Here is a 15,444-nt window from a genome sequence, read left to right on the forward strand (position 1 = left end):
ATATATTTAATACGTTTATACTATACTGTATATAATATTTAAGATTTTTATTATATTAAATGATATCAAGGGCGGTCCATCATGGGGGTCCAGGGGCTGGGTCCAGGTCCTAGGTGAACCGTGAACCACTAAGTAAAATTATTGTTAAACATACTGATTTTATAAATTTTATTTAAGACGTAAAAAAAAGAAAAATTGATTTTGTTATTTCAATATACTTACATACTTTTATCTATTATAATCAAAATTCTTGTGTCTTGACCACGACTATATTGTGACCCCCCCTGACGCAAAAGCTGGGTCCGCCCTTGTAGGTATATAATTCACACATACCATGACCCAGGAACTTTGAAAACTTTTTGTTCCGTCAGCGGGATTCGAACCCGCGAGTCGCGACCCCCGGCTTGAGCTACCGACAGCCCACCCACTGAGCCACAGAGGTCGTCAATAGATATCACTTTAGTTGTACAAGTGAAGTATAGTATAGACTACGACACAAAGGAAGGAAGTCCTACGGAAAAACTGAGGACTATAATATACATTTACCTATACATATTACTGTGATATTACTATAATTATTAATTTGCCTTCAAATTTTGGTAGACCGTCGTCATGTACTTGAAAGCTCCTCTAAGGTAAAACAAATCTGTAAAAAGTAATAACAAACAGTTCAACAACGCGATTGCAGCTGAGCCGCGAGCGAGTGAGCGAGACTTGTTTTGTGGCGCGGATTCATCTCAAATCTGGCAGTTTACATATTATTATTTATTATAATAAAAAACTTGAGAGGTGTCAAGGGACACCCGAATGGAACAAAGTTATTTCTTATGTTCGAAAAACCTGTAATACATAATAATATTATACGGTAAAAAAATTATTAAAAAACGCCATCTATTGACGCCCAGGAATACTAAGAATGCGTCGCTGTTTATTTGGGTTGGGTTGCACCAGAGGTTAAAGTTAAAGATTAAATGGTCAATTATGGTTATAGTTAAGAGCTCACCTGACTCTAAAAATCAAACATCGTCCTTCTCTCTTCACACTCACGCCCGTCTTTCATATGCCAGGTGAAAAAGACGGCGCGGAATCATCGCCGAGTTAGTTTTACTTGAATAAAAGACGAACTATAATGATTATGAAAAAAGTGCTTTGAGCAACTTTAGGTTTTATCAATACCTTTTTAGATATTAAAAAATATTAAAGAAAAACAGCAAACTTCGAAGATCCAAGCAAAAATGTGTCTAAAACAAGGTTTTTTGTAAAAAAGAAACTATCGAGCGTTTTTTGAGTAATCGTGTTTTCGTCTTGAGCATTTAATCTTTATGGACTGAAGTTACTTGTGTCAAAAAATCAGTTTTCTAGACCTTACAGATTTTGAGATCTAGGTTAAAGTATGTAGTCAAGTTAGGGTCATATGGGCTCTTAAGGCTACGAATAATAAAAAACTAAGTTAAGGCTAATTTAACTTTAACCTTAACTTTGACCACAGAATTTGACAGAAGACGTTGCTGGTCCGAGAAAGCTTTATAAGAACGTAGGCGGGGGCGCTGCAGCTGGTAAAGGAGAACTGTCAAAAATAGCGTTTTTGTATGATGACAGCATGGAATTAATATATTATACTACGACGTAGTATATATTAATTCCATGGATGACAGCGTCAGTTCCTTTTTTCGCTACGTGCATTTTTGGGTTGCACCAACTAACTTAATCTATAAATGTAACTTTTACTTTAACAACAACTACAGTGCAAAATGTCAAATCTTTGGTTAAAGTTAAATATGGCGTCTTGGACGCCATATTATTTAACCTCCGCTCATACGTATATCTGAAAATTTACTATGTTTTACAGTGTTATATTTTTCCTGACAATTTTTACGGATAATTCAATTTTTTATACCTTCAATCCCGTAACCCGTTACATGTAGCTTCAATAAAAAAAAAACGTAACAGACATCTGTGAATTTCTCCGGTTAAAGTTAAAGCTAAAGGACGCCATATTTAACTATAACCATAACTTTAACTTTAACCACGCCTCTGGTGCAACCCAACCTTAAAGCCTTGTCGAGCTCTATGGTTATGGTTAAATATAGCGTCTTGACTCTTGATGGCGTCCATTTTTAACTTTAACCAAGGATTTGACATTTTGCATTGTAGTTAAAGTTACAGTTTTAGTTAAAGTAAATTGGTGCAACCCACCCTTAAAGTAAAATAAAATAAAATAAAATAAATGCCTAATAAAAATATAAAAATTGTTTTATTTCTGAATAAATTTGAACCAAATGTTCTCAGAAAGTCTACATGGTGACAACCCCAGCGAGAAGAACCGGCGTAAGAAACTCGCACGGGGCCACCTTTTACCAAAAAAGTGGAAAATAACAATATTAACTTATGCTAATTTTAAAAAAATATCCATCTCGTTGACGCACAGGAATACTTACTATCAACGCCCTCTGCCCCTAACCTGCAGGTACTAATAAAAAAGTGTCGAGGTCAAATCAAGGTCAAAATATATCGTTCTGTCTAGCCTTCAGATTTACGCCGAACGCGCGTTCTTCTTCTTCGTTCAAGTACTAGCAGAGAAATTGATTCCTAGACAGATGGCGGACCTAAGTATATAATTTGGTCGCGTTAAGTCAAACCCATCCGACCGATCACAGGCCACAGGCCACAGCCCACAGCTAACATTGAATTGACATAACCCTATCAAATGACGTAGGATTTCTTTGATGGTATATTCGAGAAAGAAAAGTTTGCCTATTTCTGAGTCAATAGAATTATTATTATTCAATGTTAGGTTTTCAGAGTCCAGGGTTCCAAAGTTCAGAGTTCCAGACTCCAGACTTGATCAATCAACCCTGGACGTAAACTGCTTTTAAAAGGTTGTAAACTGTGTAATCTGGTGGTAATGCAGTAAGCTGTAGGTGTCAGAAGTTCAGAACTCAGCTGGGGTCAGGACTGTCCATGGACTATCAGGACGGAGTCAGGACTCAGGAGTCAGTAACTCAGGAATCAGGATTCAAGTGTTATTTATATTCTGTTAAGACAGTAAAGAAATTAAAAAGTGGCAACATCGTAGTGTCATCCCTTTCAAATCAATCTAAGAAAAAAAGGGATGACACTACGATGTTGCCACTTTTTAATTTCTTTACTTTCTTGACGGACTATAGCTAGGTAAGGAGCAAATGCTTTATGCTATATCTACTGTCATCTCGCGTTTAAAAAATGTGCAGTGTCAAATGTGACATCTGACTTTTTACATTTTCAGACAAAGCGATTTGATTGGTGGAATTTTCTATTGATTGAATATCGATTTGTTTTTGAAATTTGAACTAGGTACCTGCTCGGTGCGTGAAGTAGGTACAATGTTATTTTATGTGTAAATAGTAAATACCCACAATTATTGCTAAAATTAAAAGAACCATCTTTATTTCCAGTAAGCTGGAAAGTTGTTTACTACTAAACTTAGTGTTATTATTTTTTACTTTTGCGTTAAGTATAATAAACCAAAATGAATGTAAAGGTAACAACATTCACAAATCCATTTTCGTTCTTTTGTGTCTCTGACAATAATTACTCTGTAAATGAGACGTATGAACCAGCTGAAGATGCAGAAGAAGCAAGAACCAAAGGTGTTCAAAAAAATTTTATGTCTGACGTTAATCACGGCCAAGTAAGTTTTCATTGATTCCATTGCTTTAAATGTATTACTTACTTATATCGTCAACAGAATTTTAATAAGTATTTTCCTCAGTATGTTTTAGTGATGTGGAAAAATAAGTGGAGTCGAGGTATTGTAAACATGCAGACCCAATTTTTGATTTGGTTAGTAGATTTTGGAATATTCGTACGACCAAATGATAAAACTGTTCTAATAGATCTGCCATCTGAGTATAAAAAGTATCCATCAAAAGTATTTGAGGCAAGTGTTCATGGTGTGGTCCCCATGGATAAGGTAATAACTAATAATTATTATTACTTCAGCAATTTATGTAGAATACTTATCATACCTATACTTCATGAAATCATATTATATTGCAGATCTTATGTGTAGAAGACTGCAATGTCACCAGTAAAAGAAGAACTCACTGGACTCAAGGATCTGTAGAACGTGCTCAGTCACTTCTAAATAATGCTATTAAAACTGTGTTCCATCCCATTGCCATTTTAACAACCAAGCACAATGAGATTGTAAGTTTACTCAATATTCATAATAATTAAAAGATCTACAATGTTTGCTTCTAAGAAAAATATTGTACCATTTCTATAAAAATATTTTTCAATATATAGGTACCTAAGGAGGTAATTAGATGATTAAAGTACCTATTTTACAGACTTCTTGAATAAGTCTGTAACTGTACTAACCATTATAATACACCTAGAATTTAGTATAATAATGCTAACAGATGGCGCTCATTATTTTAGCACAGTCTGAAATAGCTATCTTGTTATTTAAAATAATGAAATTTGTATACATGAATACTTAATTAAATGTGTTAAGGTAAAAATATTATTTTTAGGTTTTAGGAGACCTTATTATATATCATGCTAAGGGTAAAATCAATTTGATTGAGGAACTTGATCAGTGGCCAGGTTTCTTAGATCAAGACAGCGAAGCCTATATCACAGGTACTTGTCTATTAGACAATTATACATAATATGGTATATTATTACCACCTAAGCATTACCTTCTATATCATGTTTAGACCGCTTTATGGTTTCTTGTTGAAAAATGTGTAAATCACTACTATCTCAATCTACCCGTCTAGTCATTGATCTGTCAGTGTTGGGTCTCTGTACGCACCACTCACTCCTTGCTCCACCTAATAATAATATCTACACTAATATTATAAAGAGGAAAGATTTGATTTTTTGTTTGTTTGTTTGTTTGAAATGAATAGGCTCCGAAACTACTGGACCGATTTGAAAAATTCTTTTACCATTGGAATCCTACATTATTTCTGCTGAACATAGGCTACATTTTATTTTGGAAAAAAATAGGGTTCCGTAAGATATTTGGGTTTTTCGGGCGCCAGGTGTAAAATCAACCAGAAAAGTTACTTATTTTGTGTACGCTACGTAAACAATAAAAGATAGAACCATAAAATGTTCTAAGTAATTACTTAGAACTGTAGACCTTATAAAATCGCCTTTGTGTCGTCTTTCTATGTCATTTTTTTATATAAACAGTGTCTTGTGTGCAATAAATGTTTAAATAAATAAATAAAATATAATTAAAACTTTTTAATCGGGACTTAAAGGGGCGACTAACCCTAAAGTGTCGATTTTATAATTAATTTTTATACTTGAAAATTAGCCCCGAATTGTTTCATTTTCTAAAATAAGATACTATATTATATTTCCGAGAATTTGATCTGAGCAAAAACACGATACCTATCTTAAAATTTTCTCGATAGAAAAAATCACAAAGATGCATCTAATTTTCACGAATTTTTCATTTATTGCCATAACCGTGCAGTGAACTAAGTTAATATTTTAACACATTGTATAAAATTCTAACATTAAGAGATCGACCTAGCGGATTTTTAAAATGTTGTATATTTATCGAATTATTGAGAAAAAACTAATTTGGCGATGAATCCGCGTCGTTCTTTTTCACCTGGCATATCAAAGGCGGGAGTGTGAAGAGAGAAGGACGATGTTTGATTTTTGGGGTTAGTCGCCCTCTTAACGCGACTTATTCTTGTAGTAATGCTACTACGAGTACATACTTTTTCTCGACGTTTCCCGATTAAAAAGTTTTAATTATAATGCGAAAGTTTAAAATGTTATCTTATAAAATATATCTACAAAAAAGTCCGCAACACACTATACCTATCTATGTCGAGTGAGGCACAATAACCATTTATTTATTTAAAAAAATCTTGAAGACTTTTTGTACTACATTTAAACGCGTTTATCTTACTCATGCTATTAATCCTTATCAAAATAAATTATTTCATCACTTAGTACAGTTTATTCAGATAATATATTTTGGTCTTTGAATGATTCATGAAGCCCTAAGCGGCCGCATCCGGCCGCGATAACAATGGATAAGCTATTGTGTCTCGTTATTCCACGATCGATGGGTTAAAATTTGAGGTTTGGTTTTGAAACTATGGCGAAATTAAAATATTACGATAGTGGGCGTCACCAAGGCGGGGCGGGGTACGCGTGCGGGAGGAAGACAATCTGTGCAGTGTGCAGCCTGCGGAGCCTAATGACTGCATCGTCGATGTTAGTGTCGGAGTCTGTGAATTGACCTGGGAATGACTGGGAAACCTTTCCTGGGTAGGCCTTTTGCAGCGGTAACCGACATCCACGCGGGCGGAGCCGCGGGCGACCGCTAGTATAATATAAAATTAAATTACAAGTTTACTCGCTGAATGAACGCCTGTATTCTTTAAATCTTAAGTAAGATCATTTACAGGTCTATCATCCTTCTACACCAGTCGTCGACACCATCGAGCATGTCTTCTTAAGCCAAGCTTTCCAGATTTAGATATACCCTACATCACTTTAGAGACTGCAAGTATTGAGTACTTTACAATAATAAAGGCTTTGAAAAGTAAATTGCAGGAAACAAGGCGTAGCGACACATCCGAAGAAACTGATATAAGTATTTCGACGGCTATGTGCGACGACGTTTACGCCTTATGTATTACACCTGGGGATATAGAAAAGTATTCTAAAAGGTATATCCTAATCAATGACAGAAATTATAACGTGTTGCATATCCTTAAAAATAAAGCTAGGGATTTAAGAATGTGTGAACAGTATAAAGACCATGATCGTAAGTCTATTGGTAGAGCTTGTTTTTATAATAAGAAACTAAATTTCTAACTCGTTACTCAGACAATATGCCTTCATGTTAATGTTACATTTGTTATAAATTTTATCTAGGTAGTATTATTTCAGTTAACGTTTTTTAGCCAACTTCCAAAAAAGGTTCTATGTTCGGCTGTGGTTTTTTCTTAAGTTTGAGTCAAGTTTTTTTTATAAGTTTGGTTTATAGATGTTTAGAATTTTTATTGCTAATTTGTCATTATTCACTTTTATAGTGGCTTTTGTTACTTTATATTTAATTTTTAAATTTCTAACTTAATATTATGTGATATCATTATGTTTATGATAGAGTTTATTGATTTATTATGTAATAAATTATTATAATTTGTTCATTAGCTCGTCGCTAGTTTTTTGTGATTTTTGACAAAGTACCTAATCACAACTTACCCACCAAGATATTTGTTTTTGTTAAGACTTGATTAAAATGGTTGAAACTAGAATAAAAGATTTATAATTTTTATGTGTTTTATTTTATATACAAATATAAATCTTTTCTTAGGTTAACTTAGATAATAATACTTAAACTATTACCTTCTGTACATCCGTACGTCAGAGGGGGCAGTGGGGGGAGAGATCACCATGAGTATGGCAAGTCCTAGAATGTGCGGTAATATGGTGCTATTATGAGGGGTGACCATACCAATTGGAGTTACGGGATTAAGTGTACGGCTCATAGACGAATGCCGGGGTTGGTGCTGGCGACGTAGTTGAGGAGCTCCTCGGAGTCCTCGCAGACGATGGGCTTCTCGTGGTAGCAGGCGACGTCATGCCACGCGATTCCGTCGTTGTACACGTTGTTAAGGATGCTGAGGCAGGACTCGCTGGTGCCGTTGATGTCGAACTCCGCGTTGTCGGGCTGGCGCTGCTTCTTGTGCCCGGTCTGAGACCACGGGTTGTAGCCCCAGCCGTTGGGGATCTGTAATAATTGGTTATTGGTTTTTATTATGTTACATATTATTTGATGGGTCACAACCATGAACCACGTCACAACTCACAAGTCACAGATATTTAAAGGCTTTCGAAGGTAAAAACAAAGGCAAATCCTATCAACTCTATATTGCTATTTAAAATGTTAAGGTACTCCATATAAAAGCATAATATTATTAAAAGTTAACAATGAGTACATTTTTTAGAAGTGATGAAGGACACCTTTAGCTGTTTGGAAATAAATCTAAAAAGAGTTATCCTAACCTAACGTGAGAGACATCTTTCGCGATTTAGAATTGAATTTGTTATTTGTAAGTACTTGGGACTAAGACGTCCTCGTCTACATGTTTGACCATAGTCATGTAGATGGCGCTAGTGGTAACAATAAAAGAAATAAGCGGTTTTGGAGATACAAGGTAATAAAGAATATTACAATCATACAAGATACATATAATATTACAACCAAACACATAACCCTCCTGGCAGTCGGGTAAAAAAGAAAGATTACCTGGTTGGTTGGCGACAGCTTTTCCCTGTTTGCGGACCAGAACCATCCGAGGATGTTCTTGGGTTCAAGATCCTTGCGAGACTCGCAACCCTTGAAATCACAAAGGCGACCTGAAGTCCAAATGTAGGGCACATCGTCTGAAAAGTTCACAACCGCAGCTTTAGTTAACTTGCTTATTTAAGTACCTATTTCGTATTGTGACTACACTGTGAAGTGCCAATTTAAGATTTTCCAACTTTTTAACTTTGAGATAACCTAAACCTATAGGTAGATGCCACTTACGGCCGTTCCCAATATTTGATCTATCTCTGGTTTTGCCCTACTAGAGATAGGAATAGCTCACATTAGACATTAGAGACATATATTTTATGTCAATTATGAGCTATTCCTATCTCTAGTAGGGCAAAACCAGAGATAGATCAAATATTGGGAATGGCCGTTATGAGTTATGTATCATCGAGGAAATTGATTCCTAGACAGTTGACGGGCCTGCGTCATGTGGTCGGCTTATGTCAATTCAATGTTAGCTGAAAGTTAGCTGTGATCTCGATCGGTCGGATGGGGGTGACGCCTTGATAATTTGGCTGCAGCGATATCGATTCTTCTCAACAATTACTAAAGCTAATAAATTAAAGTTCATTGTCAGTATTCATCATGTCTTTATCTTTGAATTAGCCATAGCATAACACGATTGGTCAACTTTTATAACACAATAATTAATCAAAAATACCTCTATAAAACAGGGATTCTAATTTTGCCAACAGGAGAGGAGAGTGATTTAAGCTTCCAAAATCTGTACTTAAATTAGTTCAAGCATACACTATAATTTGCCTAAGTATAGCTTATAATATGAAATATATTTATGGTTTTTAAATTACGCCCTTTCCATTTCTTGCCCGGCCTCTTATATAAAACAAGCGATCTAAAACAAATCCAATACGATTTTTTACTTTAAGAGGATACACCAGGGGCTAGAGAAATAAAAAAAAGATCGTGTAATATCTATAGCTGTCTCCCTTACTTCAAGCCTATACCGCAGAACGCGATAGAGACAACTACAGAAAATCCAGAAAATCAACGATTCGTTGTCCCCTGATTCCTTCTCCAAAACTTAACCGATTTAAGTACTTTTTTCATTAAAGATTAAAAAAAGGCTTGAGCTGTGTTCCTATGTTTTGCTTTTTTTTGTATAATCTAGCCAAATCTGTTTTCTGGACGTTTGAACACAGCGGAAAATCTGGCCATTTTTTTGGGTTTTTGAACGTTCATATCTTATTTAATAATTAAATTATGAAAAAAAAGAAAACATAGGGACATTGTATTAGTGGCCGTAGATATTCAGGAAAAAAATTATAACTCTACTAGCATTATCCAGGGAGGAAACAGGGGACAGCGTTTGTATGGAAAAAAGGGCGGTGTGGACTCCTCTTAACGCGGCGTCACCTTGGGTTGATTCAGACCGCAACGCGACGCGTAGATATGCATTTCTAAATTTATATGGATTTGACAGATTCGCAAGACATCTCACGCAATTGAAATCTGTCAAATCCATACAAATTTATGCCGCGCCTCGCCTCGCCTCGTCGCGTTGCGGTCTGAATTGATCTGCCCGCGCCGTACCAAATTACTTAGGTCCGCCATCTGCCTAGGACTTCTCTGATAGTACCTGCAGTGTCCGTATTTTTTGATTTAAGTAGTTAATCTTTTTCCTAGCGTTTTTGATTGGCTAACATCAAAATATTAACCAATCAATAACGCTGTTGAATGGACGAACTTCTGTCAAAATCTTTCGAAACCGGGTCTAAGATACTTACTCTGCTGGATCAGCTTGAAGATTAGATTGTTTTCCTCCTGCGTCTCCATGGAGACGAGGTCCATGCAGTACTCGCGGCAGATGTTGCGGCCGTCCAGCCAGTCCACCTTCCTGTTGGCCAGCGCCGGCACGTGCCCGCTGTAGAAGTAGTTGTGACCGCGGTAGAAGAACTCTTTGGGCCCTGAAAAGTGGAAACAAAGATACAATATAGATTATAGTGGTACTTAGGAGATATAAATACATACTATCAAAAATACAAACTAATGAGTAATGTGTGTGTCGAATGGAACTGCCAAGCTAATGGTCGATTTACATGGGTGACTAACGGGTCGATTTTAGTCACCCGGCAAGTCGAATCGCCTGTTCAAGTCGAATCGCCACCCCATTTACACGGGTGACTAACGGATCGATTTTAGTCACCCGGCAAGTCACCAGTCAACAGTAGTATTCGCAGCAAGCGATCGTTTGCGACTGAGCGTTTGCACGGTCGATTTTAGTCACCAGCCGCATGCGGCCATTGGCCGCACGACTTTGGGGCTTGCGACTTTAGCCGCATGCGGCGTAGTCGAATTGCCATTTACACGGTCGATTTTCGCCGTGCGGCGGAAATCGTGCGGCTTTATTCGGCCATAAGTGACATAACCTAACTTAACCTAACCTAACCTATACCTTGATAGGACATACAACTCTTGATTGTATAGCTTAGGTACCTAAAGGCAGGGCTGTAGCTAGAGTCAAATTTGAGGTAGGGCAGCGTCGGTTACAGGTAGGGCGGATGCAAAAAAAAATCGGTCAAGTGCGAGTCGGATTCGTGCACGAAGGGTTTCGTACCGTTATAGATAAAAAATAGGCCAAAATTGTGTTTTTTGTAATTGAGCCCCCTTTAAATATAAATGTTATTTTAATTGTATTATTAATTAATTAAGTGATTTCGCAAAAATGTCCAGTGCCTACTGTTGCCATTAATATCAATATGCAGCAAAAAAGGCCAAAAAACACGAATCCTTAAATATTGATTTTATTTTGTTTTTAGTATTTGTTGTTTTGATTTATCTATAGGTCAATGATGTATTCAATTCATTCAATAGTTATTCTTAGATACTTAAAAAAATTCTGTGACAAAGCATGAGCACTATATCTAAGAACTACATATTATTAAATCCTCAATTACGAAGAACAAGCGAACAATATGGTTAAACTTCTGGATCCACGTGTGAGTGAGAGTGAGGAAATAATAATTAATTGTTGGGTTGGGTGATACGAGTCAATAGATACGACTAAAAATATATTTAGATTATTATTGTTTCTGCAAACTTATTAAAATAATAATTAATAATAAAATAACATAAAATATTTAAAACAGCTGAATTCTACGATTCGCCATATTATTAAAAATGCGAAGAACTTCGTTCAGATCAACTTTTTTTGTTCTTTTTTTTTCAAAGGCCAGAAATACCATACCCGCCATTCTTTCGTGACCCATTGACAGTCTTTGAGGCCTATTAATTGCAGTAGTTGAAAACGTGGACTCGCACACTGCAGTACTACATCTTTTTTTTTCATTAAGATTATAATTAAATGGACGCATCGCTTCATGTAATCGTGATTCAAATGCCATCTATACACAGAACAAAGAATTATTATCGACGACCTCTGTGGCCCAATGGTGTGGCAGCTTAATCCGGGGGACGCGGGTTCGAATCCTGCCAACGGAACAAAAAGTTTTTAAAGGTATAATAAAAATCTTAACTATATAATGTATAGTTTATATAAGAATAAAGTATATTTCTGTTGTCTAATACCTGTAATGCAAGTCCTTTAGGTCTTCCTTTTTAGGGTTCCGTACCCAAAGGGTAAAAACGGGACCCTATTACTGAGACTTCGATGTCTGTCCGTCTGTTTCCAGGCTGTAACTCAAGAACGGTAATAGCTAGAGAAATGAAATTTTCACAGATTATGTATTTCTGTTGCCGCTATAACAACAAATACTAAAAACAAAATAAATTAAATATTTAAGAAGGAATACAGCGCCGAGCTGCTTTATATTACAAAAATAAAAAAATTACGACCCCTGATTTCTTAACTATGAGAGACAGAAATAAAGTGAATAGACTATTTGAACCACTAGACTTTACACTACAAAATCTTATATCCGAGTGGCAGGAACGGTGGGATAACTCGATCAAAGGTCGTCACCTGTACAATTTCTTTCCTTCGGTTCGTGAACGACTCGCCATGCATTGGATAGATATAGATCATTGCGTGGCACAATTCCTAACTGGTCACGGTAATTTTAAAGCTAAACTTCATGGATTTAAGTTAGTTCCATCTCCTTTTTGCGAGTGCTCGACCGAAGACAGCCCGCAAGTACAAACTGCTCATCACGTACTCTGGGAGTGCGGTCTCTGGCATGAGGAAAGAACCGATCTGTTAAACAGCCTCCAATGTGTCTCTGGAGTCGTATATTACGATGACCTCGTAGGCAGCGCAAGGAATTTCCGTGCTTTCAAACGTTTTTGTCATAAATACTATTGGAAACAACCGAACACAAGTTTGCCATTATAAATAAATGTCATTTTTTTTTTTTATGAAGTAGGCATATTGTATTAAGTATAACCAAATTTTTTCCCGTGGTGCTTCCCCTTTGTTCGGACATCAATGTCATTACAATTTGGCTGTCTCCCGCTTTGCTTGGGGAGGGAAATTGGTATCTCCTACTCCTCCTACATTTCTTCTGATTAATTTCGTTGCGGGTCCCAAGACAGATTTAGCTTGTCCCTCGGGCATCCCTGAGATCATATCAAAGGGTTTTCGTGGTTGGTTACCACTGTTGATCCTGGCGACACAGGAGTTGCAGTGGTGGGAATGTGTGGTGGGCCTTTTGCCCGTTTAAAAAAAAAAAAAAAATTAAGGAGGGCTCCCATACAACAAACGTGATTTTTCTAACATTTTTTGCTTAACTATCAATGATGACAACAGGTAGGCACTTGAAATTTTCACAAAGGCCTTAATAATATATGTAATTTAATAAATAATAATAAAAGTTAAGAAAAATAATTAAGGGTTAGGTAGGTAGGTAGGTCCCATACTATTTTTGCTCTATAACGGTACGTGCGCGGTATAACCCTTCGTGCGCGGGTCCGACTCGCACTTGGCCGATTATTGGTATTTTTAAGGTAGGGCATTGTGATTTTAAGGTAGGGCATTGCCCCACTATGCCCCCCCCTAGCTACGGCCCTGCCTAAAGGTAACTTGATTAAACTAGTAGGGTACCTATTACTTATACCTAACTAAAATTTAAAACTTAAAATCTTTCAAAACTTCAAAATTATGCAATTTAATAAATACCGTATATAAAAAAGTTACCTCTACGTGTCGAGCAAATGGAAATGGAATTATGGTAATCCAGAGAAAATCGAGGTTTATTTGTTAGAGTAGATAAGTATTAGTAAGGATACTTAGCACGTACGAATACTTTGTATAAATTGTAGTACTTATGTTATGTTCATCTTTAACGTACTCGCTAACAACGGGTTTTTCGTGTAACATAATGTGACAAGGATACGCCGGCGACCTCACGTAACGAAGAGGCAATGACACGATTAAATAATTGAATAACAATTCACAGTTCACACAGGTCTGTTAGAGCTGCGTTAATAGGAGGTGACCCTCGGCGCGGGTCACGTGTCATCTACGTTCATGACATTGGAGCTAAAGTTGGCCCTTTTAATTAGCGCTGGGTTCCGTAAACAGTAAGGCAATAAGCACGAGGACTTTAGATGGACCTCGAAGGCGATATTAGGTTCTACCCATGGTGCTCCACTCCCCGCTTTAGACAAAATTGCAGGGACGATAAATCATAAATGCATAATTATGTTATATTGTTAATGTTACCTCTTTTGTCTTTTTTATAACTCTGGCTGTGTTTTGTCCTTGTATGTTTAATACAGCAATTTTTATTTTATTAATAAAACAAAAATAAAAGTAAAACCCACCGCAACACCGTTAGGCGTGGTTAAAGTTAAAGTTATGGTTATAGTTAAGGCTAAATTTAACTTTAACCTTAAACTAAACTTGACCGGAGATATTGACAGATGACAGCTGGTCCAACAAGGTTATAAATGAACGTGGGCGGGGGCGCTGCTGGTAAAGGAGAACTGTCAAAAATGGCGTCTTTGTATGATGACAGCGTTAGTTCCTTTTTTCGCCACGTTCATTTAAAACCTTGTCGAGCTCTATGGTTATGGTTAAATATGGCGTCTTGATGGCGTCCATTTTTAACTTTAACCAAAGATTTGACATTTTGCATTGTAGTTAAAGTTAAAGTTAGTTGGTGCAACCCAACCTTAAAGATCTTAGGTTGGGTTGCACCAGAGGCGTGGTTATAGTTAAAGTTAAATATGGCGTCCAAACACCCCATAATCTCATACGACATCTGTCAATTTTTCCGGTTATAGTTAAGGTTAAAGTCAAAGTTAGTTGGTGCAACCCAGTCTTAATTTGAATTTGGAACAATTTGTTGATTTGAATATGACGTTGTTCCAATCACCACGACTCGAAACAGGATTTTCCATCGGCCGCGACTCTAATGGCGAATGTGTTAAGTTTCGCACGACAAACAATTAAGGCTAGGCCTTGTGCGATGACAGACAGACAGATGCACTATTATCTACAGAGAACACACGACAATGGGCGCAGCTAGCACATAATAATGGGAATCGTCTCGTTAAATGGACTCTGCAAGAATGAGGTTAAGGTGACCACTTCGATTTAAATTCTAAGAGCCGTTTATTTTTAACCGACTTCCAAAAAGGAGGCTATATGAATACCGTAAAAAAGGGTGTAAGTGCCAAAAACCGCCGCTTTTTCGGACACAAATTCTCATTATTTTTCTTAAAGCACTTTTAACGATGTTTAACGACTCCAGCTGTTGGTGTAGTTCGCTATTTGTCGGCTGCATCAATATTTTTTTTGGTGTTAAACTTCTACAATTTCTACAGGACAACCATCGTGTTGGTACTTACCACATATCTAACACGATGGTTGTCCTGCACGTTACCGAAGATCAGTCCGAAAATCACTAGATACGACGTATCCCAATAAATGGATTGGGAGAGGTGGACCTACACCATGGTCAGCCAAAAGTCCCGACTTTAAACCCCCATGGATTATTACGTATGGGGACACATGAAGACTTTGGTACATGACGACCCCAATCCCATAACAAGTGTAGAAGTTTTACACCAAAAAATTATTGATGCAGTCGATAAAATGCGAACTACACCAATAACTGGAATCGTTAAAAGTCGTTAAAAGTGCTTTAAGAAAAAGGATGAGAATTTGTGTCCGGAAC

General features: G+C 36.8%; 2 protein-coding genes across 2 annotated transcripts in view; one reads left to right on the plus strand and one right to left on the minus strand.

Annotated features, from left to right (window-relative positions):
* Nucleotides 1-3,366: 3,366 nt before the first annotated feature.
* On the plus strand, nucleotides 3,367-6,982 carry LOC121725734. The gene is made up of 5 exons (XM_042112820.1): nucleotides 3,367-3,670; nucleotides 3,752-3,952; nucleotides 4,039-4,188; nucleotides 4,518-4,626; nucleotides 6,428-6,982. Exons 1-5 carry the CDS (start codon nucleotides 3,509-3,511, stop codon nucleotides 6,838-6,840), a joined length of 1,035 nt encoding a protein of 344 aa, XP_041968754.1. The 5' UTR covers nucleotides 3,367-3,508; the 3' UTR covers nucleotides 6,841-6,982.
* A 312-nt stretch (nucleotides 6,983-7,294) lies between these two features.
* Nucleotides 7,295-15,444, minus strand: part of LOC121729075 — a 30,764-nt gene continuing 22,614 nt past the window's right edge. Inside the window, exons 3-5 of the mRNA XM_042117464.1 lie at nucleotides 10,093-10,272; nucleotides 8,279-8,415; nucleotides 7,295-7,759 (exon numbers count right to left, since the gene is read on the minus strand). Of these exons, the coding sequence (XP_041973398.1) occupies nucleotides 7,514-7,759; nucleotides 8,279-8,415; nucleotides 10,093-10,272 (563 nt within the window). The 3' untranslated portion in view covers nucleotides 7,295-7,513. The remainder of the gene's footprint in view (nucleotides 7,760-8,278; nucleotides 8,416-10,092; nucleotides 10,273-15,444) is intronic.

This window comes from Aricia agestis, chromosome 1, assembly GCF_905147365.1.
Source record: "Aricia agestis chromosome 1, ilAriAges1.1, whole genome shotgun sequence".
Classification (NCBI taxonomy): domain Eukaryota; kingdom Metazoa; phylum Arthropoda; class Insecta; order Lepidoptera; family Lycaenidae; genus Aricia; species Aricia agestis.

Bases quoted from the DNA above. Each gene is read 5' to 3' on its own strand.
- LOC121725734 (XM_042112820.1), top strand. From the start codon at position 3,509: ATGAATGTAAAGGTAACAACATTCACAAATCCATTTTCGTTCTTTTGT. The intron at 3,953-4,038 runs GTAATAACTAAT...ATTATATTGCAG, and splicing joins GTGTGGTCCCCATGGATAAG to ATCTTATGTGTAGAAGACTG. The intron at 4,189-4,517 runs GTAAGTTTACTC...TATTATTTTTAG, and splicing joins CAACCAAGCACAATGAGATT to GTTTTAGGAGACCTTATTAT.